The sequence below is a fragment of the Sinocyclocheilus grahami genome, unplaced genomic scaffold (assembly GCF_001515645.1).
Source record: "Sinocyclocheilus grahami isolate Dianchi unplaced genomic scaffold, SAMN03320097.WGS_v1.1 scaffold444.1, whole genome shotgun sequence".
In the NCBI taxonomy this organism is placed as follows: Eukaryota; Metazoa; Chordata; class Actinopteri; order Cypriniformes; family Cyprinidae; genus Sinocyclocheilus; species Sinocyclocheilus grahami.
In genome coordinates, this window is record NW_015505623.1 from 734280 (window position 1) to 752857 (window position 18578).

An 18578-nucleotide genomic window follows, 5' to 3' on the forward strand; every position below is an offset into this window, starting at 1 on the left:
AATAAGCTTTCCATTGATGTATGGTTTGTTACAATAGGACAATATTTGGCCGAGATACAACTATTTGAAAATCTGGAATCTGAGGGTGCAAAAAATCTAAATATTGAGAAAATCGCCTTTAAAGTTGTCCAAATGAAGTCCTTAGCGATGCATATTACTAATCAAAAATTAAGTTTGAATATATTTACAGTAGGACATTTACAAAATATCTTCATGGAACATGATCTTTACTTAATATCCTAATGATTTTTGGCATAAAAGAAAAATCAATAATTTTGACCCATACAATGTATTTTAATTTTTAAAATAAAATGAGATTCTTTTTAACCAGGGGGTCATTAGTGGCGGATATCAAATCTTGGAGGGAGAACATCACAAAGATTATTTTATAGGTAGTTATAGCTTATTTGCACACATCATAAACTACAGCAATTATCCAAAATACACCAAAGCCAACTGACAACAATTCTTTAGACCACAAAAATCAATCTCATTGTTATTTTTCTTGTTTGTATGGTTTTATTGACTCATAAAAATGACTAGTTTTCTAATAGTTATTACATGGAATAGCCTGTAACACAGTAGTGATTATGAATTAGAAATTGTTTTAACACCCATAATAAGAGAAACATCATATGGAAATATTAATATGAAAACAACATTTATAGATAAGATATATGATTCAATTTCTGTCCTGATTCACTCTAGCGGTAATTTAGCTGATTGGTACTAACTGAAACAAGATGATCTTATTCTCTAAATGGTTGTGTTATTTAAAAATAATGATCATAACAATCATGTCAGTTACAGAGTAGCAAGTTATAAAAAAGAAAAGAGAGAATAATTGTGTGGTTTGCTAAACAGTTTAGGGGACCTAGGGTGAAATATTTAATGTAGGTACAGATCTTTAAATGTGTGTGATGTTGAGATTGTGCTTAATGATAGTGCTGGGCGGTATGACCAAAAATGTATATCACGGTATTTTTCAAAATTATACCGGTTTCACGGTACATGGCGGTATTTTTTTTTTCCATGCATGACTGGGTGTTAACCATATTTTCTACTGATTGAGAGAGGAAATACTGCAGTATATTGACTTAGAATGCCCTATTTTACTGTCATGATGAGTGAATATTGTCAAAAAATACCACACTAAATAGTGACTAAACACGACCCCTTTTAATACATGTTATACAGGAGTCACTCTCATTTATAATTGCGGCATCGTCTGATAAAATCAACATGCATCTACACTAAAGAGCGGCTATGCGGTTGTTTTGGCTATATTACTTTTTTGTCTCATGCAGCGCACTGCCTGCGTCTGAGTAACAAACTATAACAAAACAACAAACAAAAAAGTGCATGTGATATTAACAGACGAAGTACGCTCATATTTATAATTCCAAACAATAAGTAAGCGACAGGTGCAAAGAAACGCTGTTTTGTACTCATTTATTGAAGAGTCGGCTGCGGTGCGGCCAACTGAATGCACTACTTCTCTGCCGCTCACTGCACAGAACAGACGCCGAGAGAGGTGACACTTCTCCGGGAAAGTCAGACCTCGCGCTCGCTGGACAGCACTGGCGAAGTCTTCCAACTGAACCATAGCTAAGGTTTATCCAAAAAAGTCACTAGGTTTGTCAGTATGAATATTCTATGGAAAAAAGCCGCTAAAAGGGTCTGAAAGTTGCTAGTCGCTCGTGTGTGTGAGATGCGGGAGCTGATGGCAGGGCCCGGCGGTCAATGTGGATATTGTGGATGAGTTCTTCTGTGTCATCACGTTCTATTAGTTCTACAGCTTCAGTTTCGGAACTTTCACGCTTAGTAACACATACAGCTGTTCCCTCACCACAGTGCAGCAGTGAAAAGGGACCCCTTTCAAACAGTGTAGCGGTCCGAACGTTGTTTAAGCGATATACCGGTATTGCGGTATTTTAAAAATTCATATCATAACAAAAATAAACACCGGTATTCGGTATGAACTGGAATACCACCCAGCACTACTTAATACTCTAAGATGAACAGGGATAGACTTTAAGTAGATTTATGGTCTGTTTCAACAGTTTGCTGCACAAATCCTTAAAACAATTTGGCAATTGAGAAGCATTTGGTGAAACAGTGATCTCTTTGTTTGTTGTTATTGGGTTCTTATGGTGTGGATCAGGATTACTTAAAGTTTTTGTGCAAATGCAGTCCAACAGTTCTCTCTGAGACCAGTGATTCTGTGTGTTTTTAAATCTAAAGTGCGTGTGTGAAGTATATGTGTGTTACATTTCAGTATGCAGTAGTCCATCCATGTTAGCACAGGCCCTGTTTCGTTGGTTATAGGCCTTTGAGAGACTACAAACATGTTTGGTAACAAAAAGCTGTCAGTTGGTCACCGTGGGCTGAATTCCCAAGTCATTACAGTTTTTAGAGCCCCAATCTCAGCATCTGCTTCATATATGCTTGCCTCCTCTTCATCTCCTGCTCCAACTGTTCTTTCAGTGTGCAAACCTGAGAAACACACAGCAGTTATTGCAAAGCAGTTAAGTATTCATTAAAGGTGTCTAGCTGTTGAATGTGATGTAGATGTCACCATTACAATCCATCACATTTTTACAGCTTTCTCAAACCTGTTCCTCCAAGCAGTGGACCCTCTGGCGGTGAGCTTTCTCTCGGGCCGCCAGTGCTCTCTCTGCCTGTTGCTGGGAGTCCCTCATCCGCTCTGTCTCCAGGTCCAGCTCTTCCCTGTGGCGAGCCGTCACTTCCAGGAGCCTCTGGGAGTGAGTCTGCTCCAAGATAGAGATTTGTGACTGCAGAGACAACACATAACATCCTGTCACAGACGAATCACATGACTCATTTTTGTATTATTATTAGTGGTGCTTCTTAAACACTTTTACTACTGCTCACTAAAGTAAATCCCTATATAAATAAATAAACTCCTGGCCCTGAGAAGTAATCTTGTTTTACAAAGTTTGGGCTACAGACATGAATATGCCTGTATACATCCGTTTCTATACTTTTCAAAGCAATTCGACTTTAAATGGGCTTGTTTGTTTACTTGGGACCAATAACCAATCGCATTTTATTCAGAAAATGAATCTAGCATTAATACAATGCTTAATTTAGCATTAATACATTAATTAGCATTAATACATTATTATTATTATTAATGTAATGCAATATTTTTTCTGTAATCCATCTATCCTTTTTAAACGGCTTGCCTGTACAGCCGTGGGGAGTCTATCCCAGCGATTTTAGGGATGGGACCAATTTATATTATTATGATTAGATTTCAAACGGCGAGGGTACTAGATGCTGATCCATGTATTATAAAATTCATAATATTCGTATGTATCTCTATCACCTGTAGTGTGTGAATTTCGGTCTGTGTCTCGCTTAAATCTTGCTCTAGATTTCGGATCTTTTGTTCTTGCTGTTCTCTCTCATGCTCAGCATGCAGTACCTCCACCACCTTCCTTTGGCGATTCTTTTCTACCTGCACACAACACACGCATGCACACAAAATGTATCAACGATCGAAATCTGGTGTGAGATACTGTCACATGCTGTACATTTATGTAGGAGGATCATTTTATGTTTCACTTATACAGACAAGATAGACAAGTCAATAGCAAATACACACAAACACTCCAAAACAAACTCTCATGCAAACGTACCTCAACCAATAATACTAAGAGTAGTTAAGGGTACAGACAAGACACTCTGATTAGTTTGCACAAATGAAACATCATAGTCTATGACATAAACAACAAACTATTTGAAAGTCATTATGTTTGACTGTGTATGCTATTTATAACAGCATGACATGTACCTTCTCCAGGGTACGCTTTAGAGAGGACCTGTCTTTTTCCAGACAGAGCAGTGTCCTCTCCAGTTCAGCTTTCTCTCCCTGCAGCCGATGTGCAGTGGTCTGCAAAGTAGCCACCTGCTCCTTTTCTCCCTGTAAGAGTGCATAGCTCTCTTGCACCTCCTGTTCAGCCTGTTGCCTCTGTCTCACAGCCTAGTGAATTAGAGGAGATGCAGAATAGACACCATCTACATGACTGTCCAGACCAGAACTGGTGTAGATCAACATGGTTTCCTCAGATTAACATGGAAGAGATAACACTGAGTGTCTTTGTGTTTGGTTAAGATATGATGTTGTGTAAGAATTTGACACATTTGGTTGTGTTATTTTTAATTTTGTGGGGGTTTTTTTACAGGCACGGAAATTGTTCTACTGAGAGACAGAGGAAAAGGGGCGCACAATGGTGACAAAATGGAAAAAAATGTTCGCCTGAAATCCAAAATGTATTTGTTTTATGCATGTGCCTCCACGGACCAAATTATATTTACAAGGTCACCCAAAAATGAAAATTCTGTCATAAGTTACTCACCTACGTGTCATTCTAAACCCATTAGATTGTGATTCATCTTCAAAACTCTAATTTTTTATTTATTTATTAAATTATTTTTGAAAAGGGACCATGCTCAATTTTAACATAAATGTTTCCATTTCATGCATTGTACCGAATTTAGCAAAATTTTCATGAAACATCAGATATGTTAAACAGAAGCTCAGCCATACTTGTATGACATATGAGAACCAATGAGGTTTGTTTCGCATGTCAAGCACTCACGTTTGAGCTTCCAATTGCCATATTTGATGTGCTCTATGTATTTGCATTAATCAAAGATATAAAGATAACAGAATTTTTATTTTAGGCAAACTAACCCATTGTGTAAACTGTAAGAGTATATGTGTGTGTGTGTGTGTGTGTGTGTGTGTGTGTGTGTGCATAACCTCCTGCAGGCCTCGTTTCTGTTTGTCCAGTTCAGAGACCCTGAGTTCAGACTCTTCCTGGCTTCTCTGCAGGATCTGTAGTCTCTCACTCAACCCATGATTTTGCTTCCTACTGTTTGTCAGAGCCTCCCGTGTCTTATCCAACCTTTCCTGTGCACATATACACACACAGGCAAGTATGAACAGGCATCACTCCACACATGCATAATCACACACCCACATACAGTTTTAATGAGGAGGCTGTTCTTCTCTTCACTACTACCAGTGTCCTGTCTTCTTATCCTTTTTCCCCACTCTTTCTTTCTTTTTCTCCTCTGGATCACTTTTTATTGGCAAGAGCTGGCAGGTCTCATGCAAACTGAAAAAGATTTACTCTGAGGGTGCAGTGTTTTTGTTTGTACAGCATTTTTAAAACTGACTTACTAAGCCTTAAAAGCCCTCCAGAGGAGCTAGAGAAAATTAATGAGTTCAGTCCTGCGTTTTAATGCACCGTCATCCAGCACCTTCAGGGAACAGGAGACAGCAAAGGAGAAAAAAAAATAAAAATATATATACATATATATATATATATATAAAATCTAAATCTGGAAACGTTATGCAACCGCAGCATAAATCACTTCACATTGTGGCCATGGTAGTAAGATGATCTGTAGGGTTTCAATTAAAGCCGTACATGAACTGAGGTGAATTGAGATCAAAACAGATTGTGGCTGAACCACAATGAACTTAATAAGGTTGTTTGTGAGTTCACGATGAAGAAAAATGATTGACTGTTTTTAATAAAGCCTCAATAGAGAATTTGCTTAATGTTTTATCTTAAGTTACATCAAGTTGAGATGTTTAAGCTTGTCTTCTGTCTTGCTGTTGTAGGACTTTTGGTGCTAGGGTATTGCTAGTATATGGTCAGGCTAGTAAGGCAGTTATCAAACTGCAAACTTATGCATGCTATAAAACTAATACTGACCTGCAGCATCTTCCGGTCATATTCGCTGGCTGTGAGAACTCGCTGCAGCTGGGCGGCCTGATCCTGTGCTGTTCCTGTAGCAGCATTGCTTTCAATCAGGGATGCAGCCATGGCCTGCAGTTGCTCCCTCAAATGGCTCTCCTGCAGTTCTGTGTGTGCCAAGGTAGTTGCCGACCTCTCACCCTCAACCTACAATGGAACAACAGTGCTGCATTATTATGCTCAAACATGACTGATGTCCTTTTAGACACAGAACAAACCTACACACACCTTCAGGAGGGCAGCACGCTCTTCACTGTCTCCCAGTTCTCTGCGGAGTTTGTTGAGGCGTTCCTGCAGTGAGCTGACCTCCGACTCCATCTCTGTGGCTCGGAGCTGGGCACGCTGCAGCTCTCCCTCCAACCCCCGGCGTGTGAGTTCCAGCCTGGCAGCTCGAGCTTCCGCGGCCTCACAGATCTCCTTCATACGGCGACGCTCAGCTTCCAGACTTTCCTCAGAGGCCTGGGAGCGCTCCAGCTTCTCCTGAATACAACAGTATATTTATACTGATAATGTGACGACCGAAGGTACAACTCATCAAAGATTTTTATTGTGGAGTGGCAGTGAACACTTGATAATTCCTACTTGTTATATCTGACTGGTGTTGTGTGAGAGAGAGTTGGTGCACCACTTGGATTCCAGAAGTAAAAATCCCATTGAGTGTTTTCATAGTGGAGTAAAAAAAACTTTTTTCCCCAAAGATGTTTAATGATAATACATACTGTACATCTTTTAAAACTGCGTTTAACTTCTGTCCTGAAAAGTAGCTGATCACTCCTGCATTCAACTCTGCAAACCATCTTTGTGTTAGTGTAGAATATATGAGTGTTAACCTGCAGTGCTTTGGCCTCTGCCTCAGTTATCTGTTGGCTGTTCTTCATTTTGGCCAGCTCTTCACTCATAATCCTATTCTGTAATTCCCCACTCTGAACCGCCTCATCCCGTAAGGCGAGTGATGCTTGTGTCCCTTCTAAATGCTTGACCAACTCACGCTTTCCTGGCAAACATACACACACAATTACATGATAAGCAAAAACAGAGCTGCGAACTGGTGCGGACATCATTTAATTCACTGAGTAGTGTGTACCCAAGTATCAGGCTAGAATTAGCTCTTACCCTCCTCCAGCTCTCTGATAGATTGTTTCAGCATCTGTATACGCGTGTTGCCTCTCTCCTGACTGGCTTGCAGGCTTTCTACCTGCTTGCTGAGCCTATGCGCCTGTGCTTGGGCCTTATCCTACAATCTCAAGAGTAAGACAAAGAGAAGGTTGTTCATGTTCTTTTTGTTCTTATGGTTATTGTTATTGATACACCTTGTGTTGTTTCAGATCCTCCATTATTGTGTGTCCCTCACTATAGTTTTGTCCATGGCATAAATGGTCATGTTCAAAACAAAAACATTTCTAAGGTCAAATCCTGCAAATCTTGGGTTTTTATGGGAAGGGGAAGTGTATACTGTGTTAAGTTTTATGTTTCAGCTTAGGAATAGTTCATTTAAACATGTTGTTCAAACCCTGTATGACCTTGACTTCTGTGGAACACAAAAGGAGAAACTCTGAAGAATGTACTAGTTAATCTTCCATGCAGTTACAATGAATGGATACAGAAGTATCATATATGCAGGCCAAAAAATTTTTATGTGAGCTTTTTGTGAAGAACAGACCAAAATTTAAGTCATTATTCACTGAAAATCTTGACATCCACCATGGCTCTCCTTGTCATGTTCATAGGAGTTCATAAAAACGTCTCTAGGTTACATATGTAACCATGGTTCCCCGAGGGAACGAGACGCTGCGTCGAGTCGCTATGGGAACGCCCTTGCGTGACCGCGTTCTGAAGCACGTGTCAAATCCGTCCAATGGAGCAGCGAGACGTCACGAGCAGGGTGACGTAAGCACCAGAAAGCATAAAAGCACATCCGGCCGGGCGCAAACCAGCTTCGATGAAGTAGCGCCTGCAGGGAACCCCCCATAATCACAAATCACACCTCATACGCGAGGGACTGTGGGCGCGAGAGAGAGAGCCGCGGATCTAGCCGCTAAATCCACCCGCGATCCCCACGACACGATATTTTATTTTTGGCGCGAATCACCCCCCATAAGCACAAATCACACCTCATACGCGAGGGACTGTGGTGGCGAGTCCACAGTCTCCTCTGTCTCGACACTTGTCACATCCACCTCCTCGGAGGAAGATAGATGAAGCGTCTGGCTCTTTCTCTCTCGCGGGGGAAAAAGTTTCTCTCTTTCTCGTGGGCAGGGAGAAACACAGCGTTTGTAATGCCGTTCGCTCGCCATAGACTTTCTCATTGTTTTATATATATGAGTGCTTGTGCGGACAGACAACAGTAAATAGACAGACACATACACAGAGCGCTACTGAAGAGCAGAAGCTGGTTTGCGCCCGGCCGGATGTGCTTTTATGCTTTCTGGTGCTTACGTCACCCTGCTCGTGACGTCTCGCTGCTCCATTGGACGGATTTGACACGTGCTTCAGAACGCGGTCACGCAAGGGCGTTCCCAAAGCGACTCGACGCAGCTCGAGTTCCTGAAGGGGAAAGCAGCATTGCCGAATTAGTGGACAAATCATTCTTGTAAGTTGGATCAAGCTCACAAAAACAACCTGAATGATTTATTCACAAATCAGACTGATTTGTTTCTACTCCGTTCTAATAGAGTAATTCAGTCACAGCAGTTAACAGCTCACTGAAAGAGAAGTCTAGCATAATTATAGTATAGCTGGGTGGACTGCTTTTATGATGCCTTTGTGTCCTTTGTGGCAATTTAGAGGTGTCATGTACCCGCTCTCTCTGTGTGTCCCTGAGCTCTTGCTGGAAGCTACGCAGCAACATGTGAACTGAGTCCAAATCCAATTCTCCTTCCTCTCCGGGGGAGGGGGACAGAGAACACACCGGCAATCCACTCACCCCAGGTTCATCTGACATGCTTTCACCTGAGGGTATACACAGAATTTTTAATTTAATTCTTCTCACAAGTAACTTAGAACACCATGTAAGTTATAGCAGCACATTGATTAATAACCTTTAGATTTTAAGAAAAGAATCCTTTGTAATGTAAGAGTGGTGATCTTCTTCTTGACCTTTAGCTAACCTTTGCTACAGAGACCTGATTCATTACTGGACTGAGAATGCATTACCTTTCACAGGTGATCGAGTTCTCCATGGTGAGGGACTCCGTCCACGTTCCCCAGGTGCAGGTGACTGTCTTCCACGTCCGCTTCCAAGTGTACGTCTTAGGGTAGAACTGAGAACATTCAACCTGTGCTCAAGATCTCTCCGTATTGCGTCATTCTGTCCCAGCTGCTCTTCCAGCCCCTGGGCCTCTGCTAGACTCACCTTCAGCCCAAGCTCCCTGAGCTGGGCCTGGGCCTCCTGCAGTGCCCCCTCCAAGCGAGCAACCTCCTCACGCTGCTTCACTTGGCTCTCTTGAAGATCAGCATCCCGTTGTTGCTGCAACTCTTTCTCCTGGCGCTGTGCTTCTTCCAGGTCTGCTACACGCCACTGCAAGCCTGCAGCCTTTTAACACAGACAGACCAGTTCCAACAGTTTAAGTGTGTTACTGCATGTGAGTGTGGATTCTATATTTATGCCAGTTTGTATGTTGTACCTCTTTCAGAGCTGCCTCTCTGCCAGTATCGCTTTCCAGTACTCTTTGTCTGAGAGTAAAGGTCTCCTTTCTCATTTTCTCCTCTCTATGCTCTTCCTGGGTCAGTCTGGCCTGCATGTCACTCAACTCTTGCCCTTGTTGAGTGCACTGACCCTGTAATGTCTTTACCTGCTCAGACACACGCTTTTTTATTTTACAAAAATGCTTGCAATGTATACAAAACTTGAATTTTATGAGGACGAGGATGCAACGCAGACCTGGTAATACAACATTTTGTTCCATTGTATATGTGACCCTGGACCACAAAACCAGTCTTAAGTCGCTGGGGTATATTTGTAGCAATAGCCAAAAATACATTGTATGGGTCAAAATTATAGATTTTTCTTTTATGCCAAAAATCATTAGGATCTTAAGTAAAGATCATGTTCCATGAAGATATTTAGTAAATTTCCTACCGTAAATATATCAAAACTTAATTTTTAATTAGTAATATACATTGCTAAGGACTTCATTTGGAAAACTTTAAAGGCGATTTTCTCAATATTTAGATTTTTTGCACCCTCAGATTCCAGATTTTCAAATAGTTGTATCTCGACCAAATATTGTCCTATCCTAACAAACCACACATCAATGGAAAGCTTATTTATTCATTTTGACAAACCGACACTTAAGATTGGTTTTGTGGTCCAGGGTCACATATGTGTAAATGGCTAGGCTAAAAACAAAAAAAATTAATAATTTGACATGCTGATATTTAAAATAATGTTAAGGCACTGGCTATAAAAGAAAAACCTTTGATTTCTTGGGCCCTGACCTGCCTGCGCAGTTCCTGCAGTTCTCTGCGTGCCTGCAAGCGAGATTTTTCAAGTTCACGCATGTTGGTTCTCAGCTTCAGCACCTCCTGCTGGAGGGAGGATTTACATTCCTCCAACACTGTCAGCCTCTGATCCTTTTCTTCTCCCACTCGCTTCAAACTGATAAAAAAGAAAAAAAGGGAAGATTAATAAATTTTTAATGATGCTAATTCCTTGTTCCATAAAGAAACTGGGCCTTACAGGGAATGTTTGATATCCCATAAAGACATTTGTACTCCTTTGCTGATATTTAGGTTATACCATACAGTGCACCTCTTTTTTAAACTGTTTTAGATTAATTCACTTTGTTTTCATTTATGTCTATCACTTAAAATCACATCTCAGTGATGATCTGCTGTTATATTCTGCTAGCCAAGCTAACAGGAAACAGGTATGTAATACAAAATATATCAAATATGATATTTCAAATATGTGTAGTATGCTAAACCTGTTGTTTTCAAACTCGGCTCTCTTCACAGCTGTTCGGAGTTCATGATTAGAAGCCTGGATGGCCTCTTTCTCTCTCACAACATCTCCTAAATCTCTCTTCAGTTCCATGCCCTCACGCCGCTGGGTGTCCCTGTCCTGCAAACACTCCCTTAGCTCTCGGTGGGCCTCCATCAGTTCCTTACGGCCAGAGTCCCTGCTCCCCTCCACCTCACTCAATTCCCTCCTCAAACGCTCCACCTGAAAGAGACAGAGATGAGAGGGAAAGATTCAATGAAACCAAATGATTTCTGTAAATACAAAAGGAGTGATGGGTCATGGTTTGAGTGCAATGGTGTAACTTTATCTATCTAAAATAAAGTCCATTTAAATCACTCAACTGTGGTGATGTGACACCACAGAGGGAGTGAAGATTTCTAACAGTCATATTCCTTACGTGGCACTGTTTTGCAGAGGACAATTCAACATCATTTTCCATGAGATGAATGAAATGGAAACAGCCTATTAGTAAAATTCCACTGCCTTGTTCCATTCAGCTTCTCAAAGCATGTGAGCATCAGACTCATCCAAAGAGTTCTGCCCTCCTTTCAAAGCTGGATTTCAGGGCACATTCTAGTTTGCACTTAAAAATGTGTTTTAAGTGCATGTGAAATGGTTCAAATTTTCAAAAACTTTCAGCAGATATGCTCAGGGTGAAACTCCTCGCCCATGTAAACACAGGAATATGACCCACATTCTGGTAATTGCTTGGCTACAGCTAATCATTTTACAGTGCTCTTTTTCCCCAAAATGCAGCCAGAATGCAGAGAAAGACAGGACAGGCTCCAAAGACTGCCACACACAGCAGTGATGATGAGAAACATCAGCGGTGTGTACAAGCATGTGTAGATGCTAGTGTGTTAAAAAGAAATGTGTGTTCACTGGGCCACACAAGATGTTTTCTTCTCATAAATCTTAATCTAAAAGAAATAAGCCCATGCCAAGCCCACACTGGTTTAATTCATTGATAGGGGGGTTGGGTTAGTAGGACAGTGAAGGACAGTTGGGTTAGAGATGACCTCTGTTTAAGAGTTGGGGGCGGTGTTTCCATGGAGATGACTTTCATTACAAAACAGGAAAAAATAAACTTCTGAGCACCTGCTTATTTGTGACTGCAAATTCTCCTTTTCATATCATACAGAGAGCCTCTGCCTTTCACTCCCTCTCACCACTGGTGGTTTGCCATTGTCTGAACAGAGCAAGCTGGAGGAGGATTAGTGAAAATAATCAAACAGGAGAGGAGAATCCATCTTGGTGAGTAGACAACCTCACCTAGAGATGAAGTTCTCACCACAGCCACTGAGTAACATATCACTCTGGGTGCATGGGCATAGAGTGTTCAAACAACTAAATCTGTAGCCTGAGGTATGTGCAGAGGTCAATTCCGAAGGATGACCTTGAGCCTGAAAGGTAGAAGTGTACACACATGGAAACAAGCACAAACATGTGTGGCGGCCAATCAAACTGGTGGCACCTGGAGCATGCTCAATATACATTAACCAATGCCAAGTTCAACATGAGTGTGTGCTAAATGGTGCTCCCCAAGGCTGCCCCTGGTAGGTACAGTACAAGTTGGACTCCAACAGGCCTTATGTTGCCTCACAGCCCAACATTAACTAACGCACCTCCTAACTTACATGACGTTGGTTATTTGGCACTGGCACAAATAAAATTTTTACTGCTCTCTTGGGCTATAGGTTTTTTTGTGTTCTGGATTATAAAAATGTTTCTGTGCCTGAACAACTGGAATGTAAAGTCTTGGGTTGTGTGACCTCTTGCTGAGCCTCCTGCCTCTGCATAGAAAGCTCTCTGATCTGGTCATTTAAGCTGCGCTCCGAAACTTCACGGGAACTCAGAGACTCCTCGAAACGAGACCGTAGGTCCTGAAACTCTGCCTGCAACCCTAAAACAGTGTCCTACAGAGAGAGGGAGGAGAGACAAAAAATGTATATAATAATGTGATGCATGAAATTAGGGCTGTCAATTGATTGAAATATTTACTCAGGATAATTTTTCTGCAGTTAACAAGTTCCTTTAGGTCCCTTTAAAGCAAATAAATAAATAAATAAATATTTATTCAAAATAGTACAGAATTTTTAATATACTTATTTTAATTATGCATTTACTCAGGATAATTTTTCTGCAGTTAACAAGTTCCTTTAGGTCCCTTTAAAGCAAATAAATAAATAAATAAATAAATATTTATTCAAAATAGTACAGAATTTTTAATATACTTATTTTAATTATGTAGTTTATCATTTTTCTGGCCATAAAATGAAAATAATTATAATTAATAATTATAAGACTTTAAGAATTCTGACATACTTTATATATTTATCAATCTGCATAAAAACAAACAGTGGATGTGGAAACACAGAATTTCAAATCAGCAATAATTCAATAATGAAACAATTTTCCTTGCACTTTATGAACTTATTCTTACATAGAACTTTGTTAATTTTACTCTTCAGTGATTACATTTCACCACACAGAAATGCAAATTAACAATAAATACATTGTTTATTTTCTCAATTTACTGAGAAACATGTGCTTTGGTATGGACTAGTGTGTATATGTGTTCTTTAGCTCCAAATAGATTTTAATGTCAAATTCAATAAATGTGTGAATGAACGCTATTAAATATTTAATGTCATGCATTAATGGGTAACTTTACAGCCCTAATCTAATAAGGACAAAACATGATCCAAAGACATATTTGGATTTATTATACCTTGTCCTGCTCCTGTTTGCTCAGGAAGTCTCTACGCATTCGATCCTTTTCAAAGGCAGCTGTCTCTGTGTCACGCTCAAGGGTGATTATGCGCTCAGAAAGAGTAGCCTTCTCTGCCTCCTTCTTAGACAGAACCTGCCAATCAAGCACAGTTAACTCAGAGTTAATGCGGTAGAACCATCTTACAGTGATGCCATCTGTCCCATGGTCTGACTGCAGATGGTTTAAGGCTATATGGGACACGCTTTTTGATCAGATTGAAAGGAAGTTGTCAAAAGGTTTTGACTGTGTTCCTCTGAGACACAAATACACACACCTGCTGTTTATGGCTCTCGGCCTGCAGCAGGGACTCTGTACAGTGCTGCTGCAGCTTGGCCAGTTCTTCCTGCAGCTGCTGCTGAACTCTGCGACTCTGCATGCGCAGCTCCTCGCACTCAGCCCACAGCTGCGACTCTGCCTGCTCCCTCTGTGCACACAACTCCGCACGCATGCGCTCCTGAGACACACAAGACAGGTGCATGTGTTATAAGCATCCAAATACTCTCTTGAACCACAGGAGAGTTTTACAGTCTAGGGTTATTGCATTTCAATTGCATTTTCTGCCAGAATTTCTCTGATAGTCCTAAATCTATGGCAGTTTACATGTCTGAAATAAACACACAATGAATACTGAGCTGTTTGCTGAGCTATGTTGGATGCTGGATAGAGCAGTTCACTCTATGACCCTGTTCCAAATGCTGTCCAAAACCCTTGTAGTCCTTTTCTGAGTGCTCACTTTTTAACATAAGAGAAGGTGTAGCCGATTTATTGCCAGCCAGTTATTATAACTGTACAAAAACAGTCTGTTATGCTGCTTCCTGCTTGACGTTGCAAACTGTTATTTGTTATCTTATTATTTATTATTTTCAAAACAAACTGGTTTCAAGTGCAAATAGTATTACCGTTTACTGCACTATATATATTTCAGGTTATATATAGTGCAGGTTACCTGTATAATAGGTAACGAATCAGAAGTCTTGCACATTCAAAGAAAATAACCACTTCCGAGTTGAAAAATAAGGTGGATAATGCCATATACTGTAGACTGTTTGGTAATAATACACAGTGAAACTTGCATCAGAGCAGGTTTTTTATGGGCTCAGCAAAAGGGCACATAGCAACTGCAGATGATTTTGAAATCTAAAATTTCAAATGGGAAAGGTGTTGTGAATTTATGGATGTGCATGTGACAGCCACTGCAAGTCAGAAAGCCTGCAAGCACTAATGGTGTAACAATTTACATTGCATAATGTATTAGTTTACTGGTTAGCTCAAAGGTGACAACTCTGATCATTGCATGCCTCAAGACCCTGTAGATTAATATGCATGTCTATAAATATGACTTAAATGATGACTCATTTGTATGGGGAAAAAAAAACATTTGAACCAAATTAAATCAATTAAAATTGAATTGATTCGCTGTTACCAAAGATTTACACCCCTAACAATTACACATCAAGTGTGTCATTAGGGACAGTGCCTTTATCTCAAAATTCCAGTGATACCTTGTGCTTTCGCTCAGTATGCAGTTGTTCCTGATGGCTTTGCTGTGTTGTAATGAGGGCTTGTTGTGCATTTCTCTCGACCTGAGCAAGCTTTAACTCTAAAGCCTGTTTCTCCTGTAAAGCCCAGGACATTTGCTGCTCGTGTTCACCGTGAACACTAGACAGCTCACCTGTGCAAAGGAAAGAGCAAGTATGTACACAGAGGAGAAACATGCTTTGAAATGAAAAGATACATTAGGGACACACTGAGTTCCAGCATGCTGGAAACATGAAATTATAATGCTCTTTGGAATCATCATTACACAATATATAGTGACAGCACCAACACATAAATAGTACAGTGTGGATGCTATCTGTGAGGGGACTTTGTGAAGCTCTAGAGAGAACCTCGGCTCACACCTCAGCTGTTCCCCAGTTCTGGGTTAAAATATGGGCCCCTTGTGGACTATAGCTGGGGCCCAATGGCCAGTGGGCTCAGCCAAATCAATGAGAGAGGAATAGAGGCTCCCTGAAGAGACACTCACGTGTCAAAGTCTCGTTAGCCTGCTGTAGACTAGCATTCTCTCCTACTAGTCTAGCCCGGTCAGCCTCTAGCATCGAGGTCAGTTCCTGCCTGTCCAACAGACCTGACTCTAGAGACTCTCTCTCTGCCCTGAGCAAAAGAAAAAGCAAGAGAGATGGTGAGAGAATACAAAGAAAAATAGGTTGTGTTTTGTGAAGCTAATGAACACATTTAAATGGTTGTTTCTTTAGCTAACATCATTCAAGACAGATGAGATGTTCTGGAGATGATTTACACAGCAAAACACAGGGTTATTAACCTCATGGTGATTCTCTCACGGAAAAGACTTAGTGAAACTAGGAAGAGTTACGTGATCGAAAAGGCCCAATTGATAATTACACAAAAAATTCACTGAAAACACAGGTGTTTTACTTTGCCTGCCAACCTCAAACTCCAACATAAATACAAACACTTAGCCCATATAAACACATTAATACACCAAATCCTACTCACACTAAAACACTAACACACATTGACTCACCGCAGAGAGGCCAAGTCTTGGGCCAGGGCCTTGGATTTACGTTGCTCTGAGGTAAGTTGCACTGTGAGATTGGCTTTGTCTCTTGCTAGTTCATCTCTCTCTTTGCAAGTCTTCTTTAGCGAAGCAGCACTAAGCTCCATTTCTCTACGACATGTGTTCAACTGTTCCTGCAGGGCTTGCTTCTGCTTACTGACCTACACAAACACACACACACACACACACACACACAAACACATGTACATTTTGGAAATCCAGTGGTTGCTGATAGTAGATCAATGTCAGGATTATGAATCAAGTACTCAGATGATATCTAATAATTTGGTGGTTTGTCAAACACGTGAGATCCTAGATTATGCCAGTAACAGACCACTTAGGAACAGCAGGCTGTCCAAATATTTTCCTGATATGTTCAAACTTTCCCCACTGAGCCTGCACTAAACCGTTTGCTAGCAAACCAAAGGAAATTTTATTTCACTTTTCTGCCAAGCAGGTCAACTGAAAAAGCAGCGAGTAAAATGGACAAGGAAATGTTGCAAATAATGTACTGTATTAATAATTTACAATATTTCTTCAAGTAAAAATGTAAATGTAAAATGTAAAAATGGAGATTACATTAGGATCTAGTGATTTATGACAACTTTAAAACACTAGTCTAATATAGTGACACCTCAGTAAAACATGAGTGTAGGTGTAGACAAAAGAGCAGATGAATTCCACACTGTCTGTTGCAAAGCTGCGAGCAGACAGATCAAGCTTATTATTTACAGCTTTTTTCACTCATTCTCTCTCACTGTGATACTACCCGTCTGTAATATCTATCTCTCTAGTCCTCCTGTCCTTCATTTGTACTCGAGATCCCCTTTGCTTCCCCCATTCAATTCCTTTGCCACTCATAAAACGCACACTTGGGCCAAGATTCATATATGGAACTCTTGGAGGAAGGTGTTGATATCTTCTCTTGGCTTTTTAATGTGACAACAAGACCCATTAGAGCGTAGCTGAGAGCTGTGAATCATGCTGGGTAATGGGGCACACGCCCTCCTCATTTTGTGAGGAGGAGAGTGACTGACCTGGGCGTGTTGCTCCAGGGCTGAACTTTTCTCCCTCTGTAGGAGGTTGTACTCTGCATTTTGGGTCACTCGGGTCTCTTGAAGGTGAATGTGGGAGGCCTCTAGAGCACGCTTCTCCACCGTTAGGTCTAACAGCTCCTGCTGAAATCGACCTAGCTCCTCTCTGGCTGCTGCTCGCTCTAGCTCTGCCTCCCGTTTGCGTTCTCCAAGCTCTGCCTTTTCGGACTCGACCTGGCAGCAGATAGGTCAAAAACAATATTTTTATGAATACATAGCATGATGATTACCACGTTGAAAAGACCAGCCTTTCTGGCCGCCATCATATATTGTGATGCGGATGTTGGTATGCTGGTATCCATACCAGGACCATTCTTTTGTCAGCCAGCTTCATCGTAAACCATTTCCTTTACTAAAATGATCAGTTGTTTCACACCATGATGTAATAAAAAAACTAGCATCCACACAAATTGCTTAACCCAGTAATTACCTTATTTTGTTTTCTTTCCCTGAAAAATAACTGAATGTGAGAAACTAGAGATTATTCAAGATTTAATACTTCCCCAGTTCTGGGTTAAAATATGGGCCCCTTGTGGACTATAGCTGGGGCCCAATGGCCAGTGGGCTCAGCCAAATCAATGAGAGAGGAATAGAGGCTCCCTGAAGAGACACTCACGTGTCAAAGTCTCGTTAGCCTGCTGTAGACTAGCATTCTCTCCTACTAGTCTAGCCCGGTCAGCCTCTAGCATCGAGGTCAGTTCCTGCCTGTCCAACAGACCTGACTCTAGAGACTCTCTCTCTGCCCTGAGCAAAAGAAAAAGCAAGAGAGATGGTGAGAGAATACAAAGAAAAATAGGTTGTGTTTTGTGAAGCTAATGAACACATTTAAATGGTTGTTTCTTTAGCTAACATCATTCAAGACAGATGAGATGTTCTGGAGATGATTTACACAGCAAAACACAGGGTTATTAACCTCATGGTGATTCTCTCACGGAAAAGACTTAGTGAAACTAGGAAGAGTTACGTGATCGAAAAGGCCCAATTGATAATTACACAAAAAATTCACTGAAAACACAGGTGTTTTACTTTGCCTGCCAACCTCAAACTCCAACATAAATACAAACACTTAGCCCATATAAACACATTAATACACCAAATCCTACTCACACTAAAACACTAACACACATTGACTCACCGCAGAGAGGCCAAGTCTTGGGCCAGGGCCTTGGATTTACGTTGCTCTGAGGTAAGTTGCACTGTGAGATTGGCTTTGTCTCTTGCTAGTTCATCTCTCTCTTTGCAAGTCTTCTTTAGCGAAGCAGCACTAAGCTCCATTTCTCTACGACATGTGTTCAACTGTTCCTGCAGGGCTTGCTTCTGCTTACTGACCTACACAAACACACACACACACACACACACACACAAACACATG

The 18578-nt window shown here is 40.9% G+C and overlaps 1 protein-coding gene across 1 annotated transcript in view; it reads right to left on the reverse strand.

Annotated features, from left to right (window-relative positions):
* Positions 1-2010: 2010 nt before the first annotated feature.
* The window catches only part of LOC107552261 (rootletin-like), a 64045-nt gene continuing 47477 nt past the window's right edge, over positions 2011-18578 (reverse strand). Inside the window, exons 18-37 of the mRNA XM_016234120.1 lie at positions 18342-18535; positions 17823-17950; positions 15037-15206; positions 13809-13988; positions 13493-13627; positions 12534-12677; positions 10724-10962; positions 10236-10395; positions 9422-9589; positions 8952-9330; positions 8596-8747; positions 6912-7032; positions 6629-6792; positions 6027-6278; positions 5757-5945; positions 4793-4942; positions 3821-4009; positions 3353-3484; positions 2616-2795; positions 2011-2496 (exon numbers count right to left, since the gene is read on the reverse strand). Of these exons, the coding sequence (XP_016089606.1) occupies positions 2413-2496; positions 2616-2795; positions 3353-3484; positions 3821-4009; positions 4793-4942; positions 5757-5945; positions 6027-6278; positions 6629-6792; positions 6912-7032; positions 8596-8747; positions 8952-9330; positions 9422-9589; positions 10236-10395; positions 10724-10962; positions 12534-12677; positions 13493-13627; positions 13809-13988; positions 15037-15206; positions 17823-17950; positions 18342-18535 (3510 nt within the window). The 3' untranslated portion in view covers positions 2011-2412. The remainder of the gene's footprint in view (positions 2497-2615; positions 2796-3352; positions 3485-3820; positions 4010-4792; positions 4943-5756; positions 5946-6026; positions 6279-6628; positions 6793-6911; positions 7033-8595; positions 8748-8951; positions 9331-9421; positions 9590-10235; positions 10396-10723; positions 10963-12533; positions 12678-13492; positions 13628-13808; positions 13989-15036; positions 15207-17822; positions 17951-18341; positions 18536-18578) is intronic.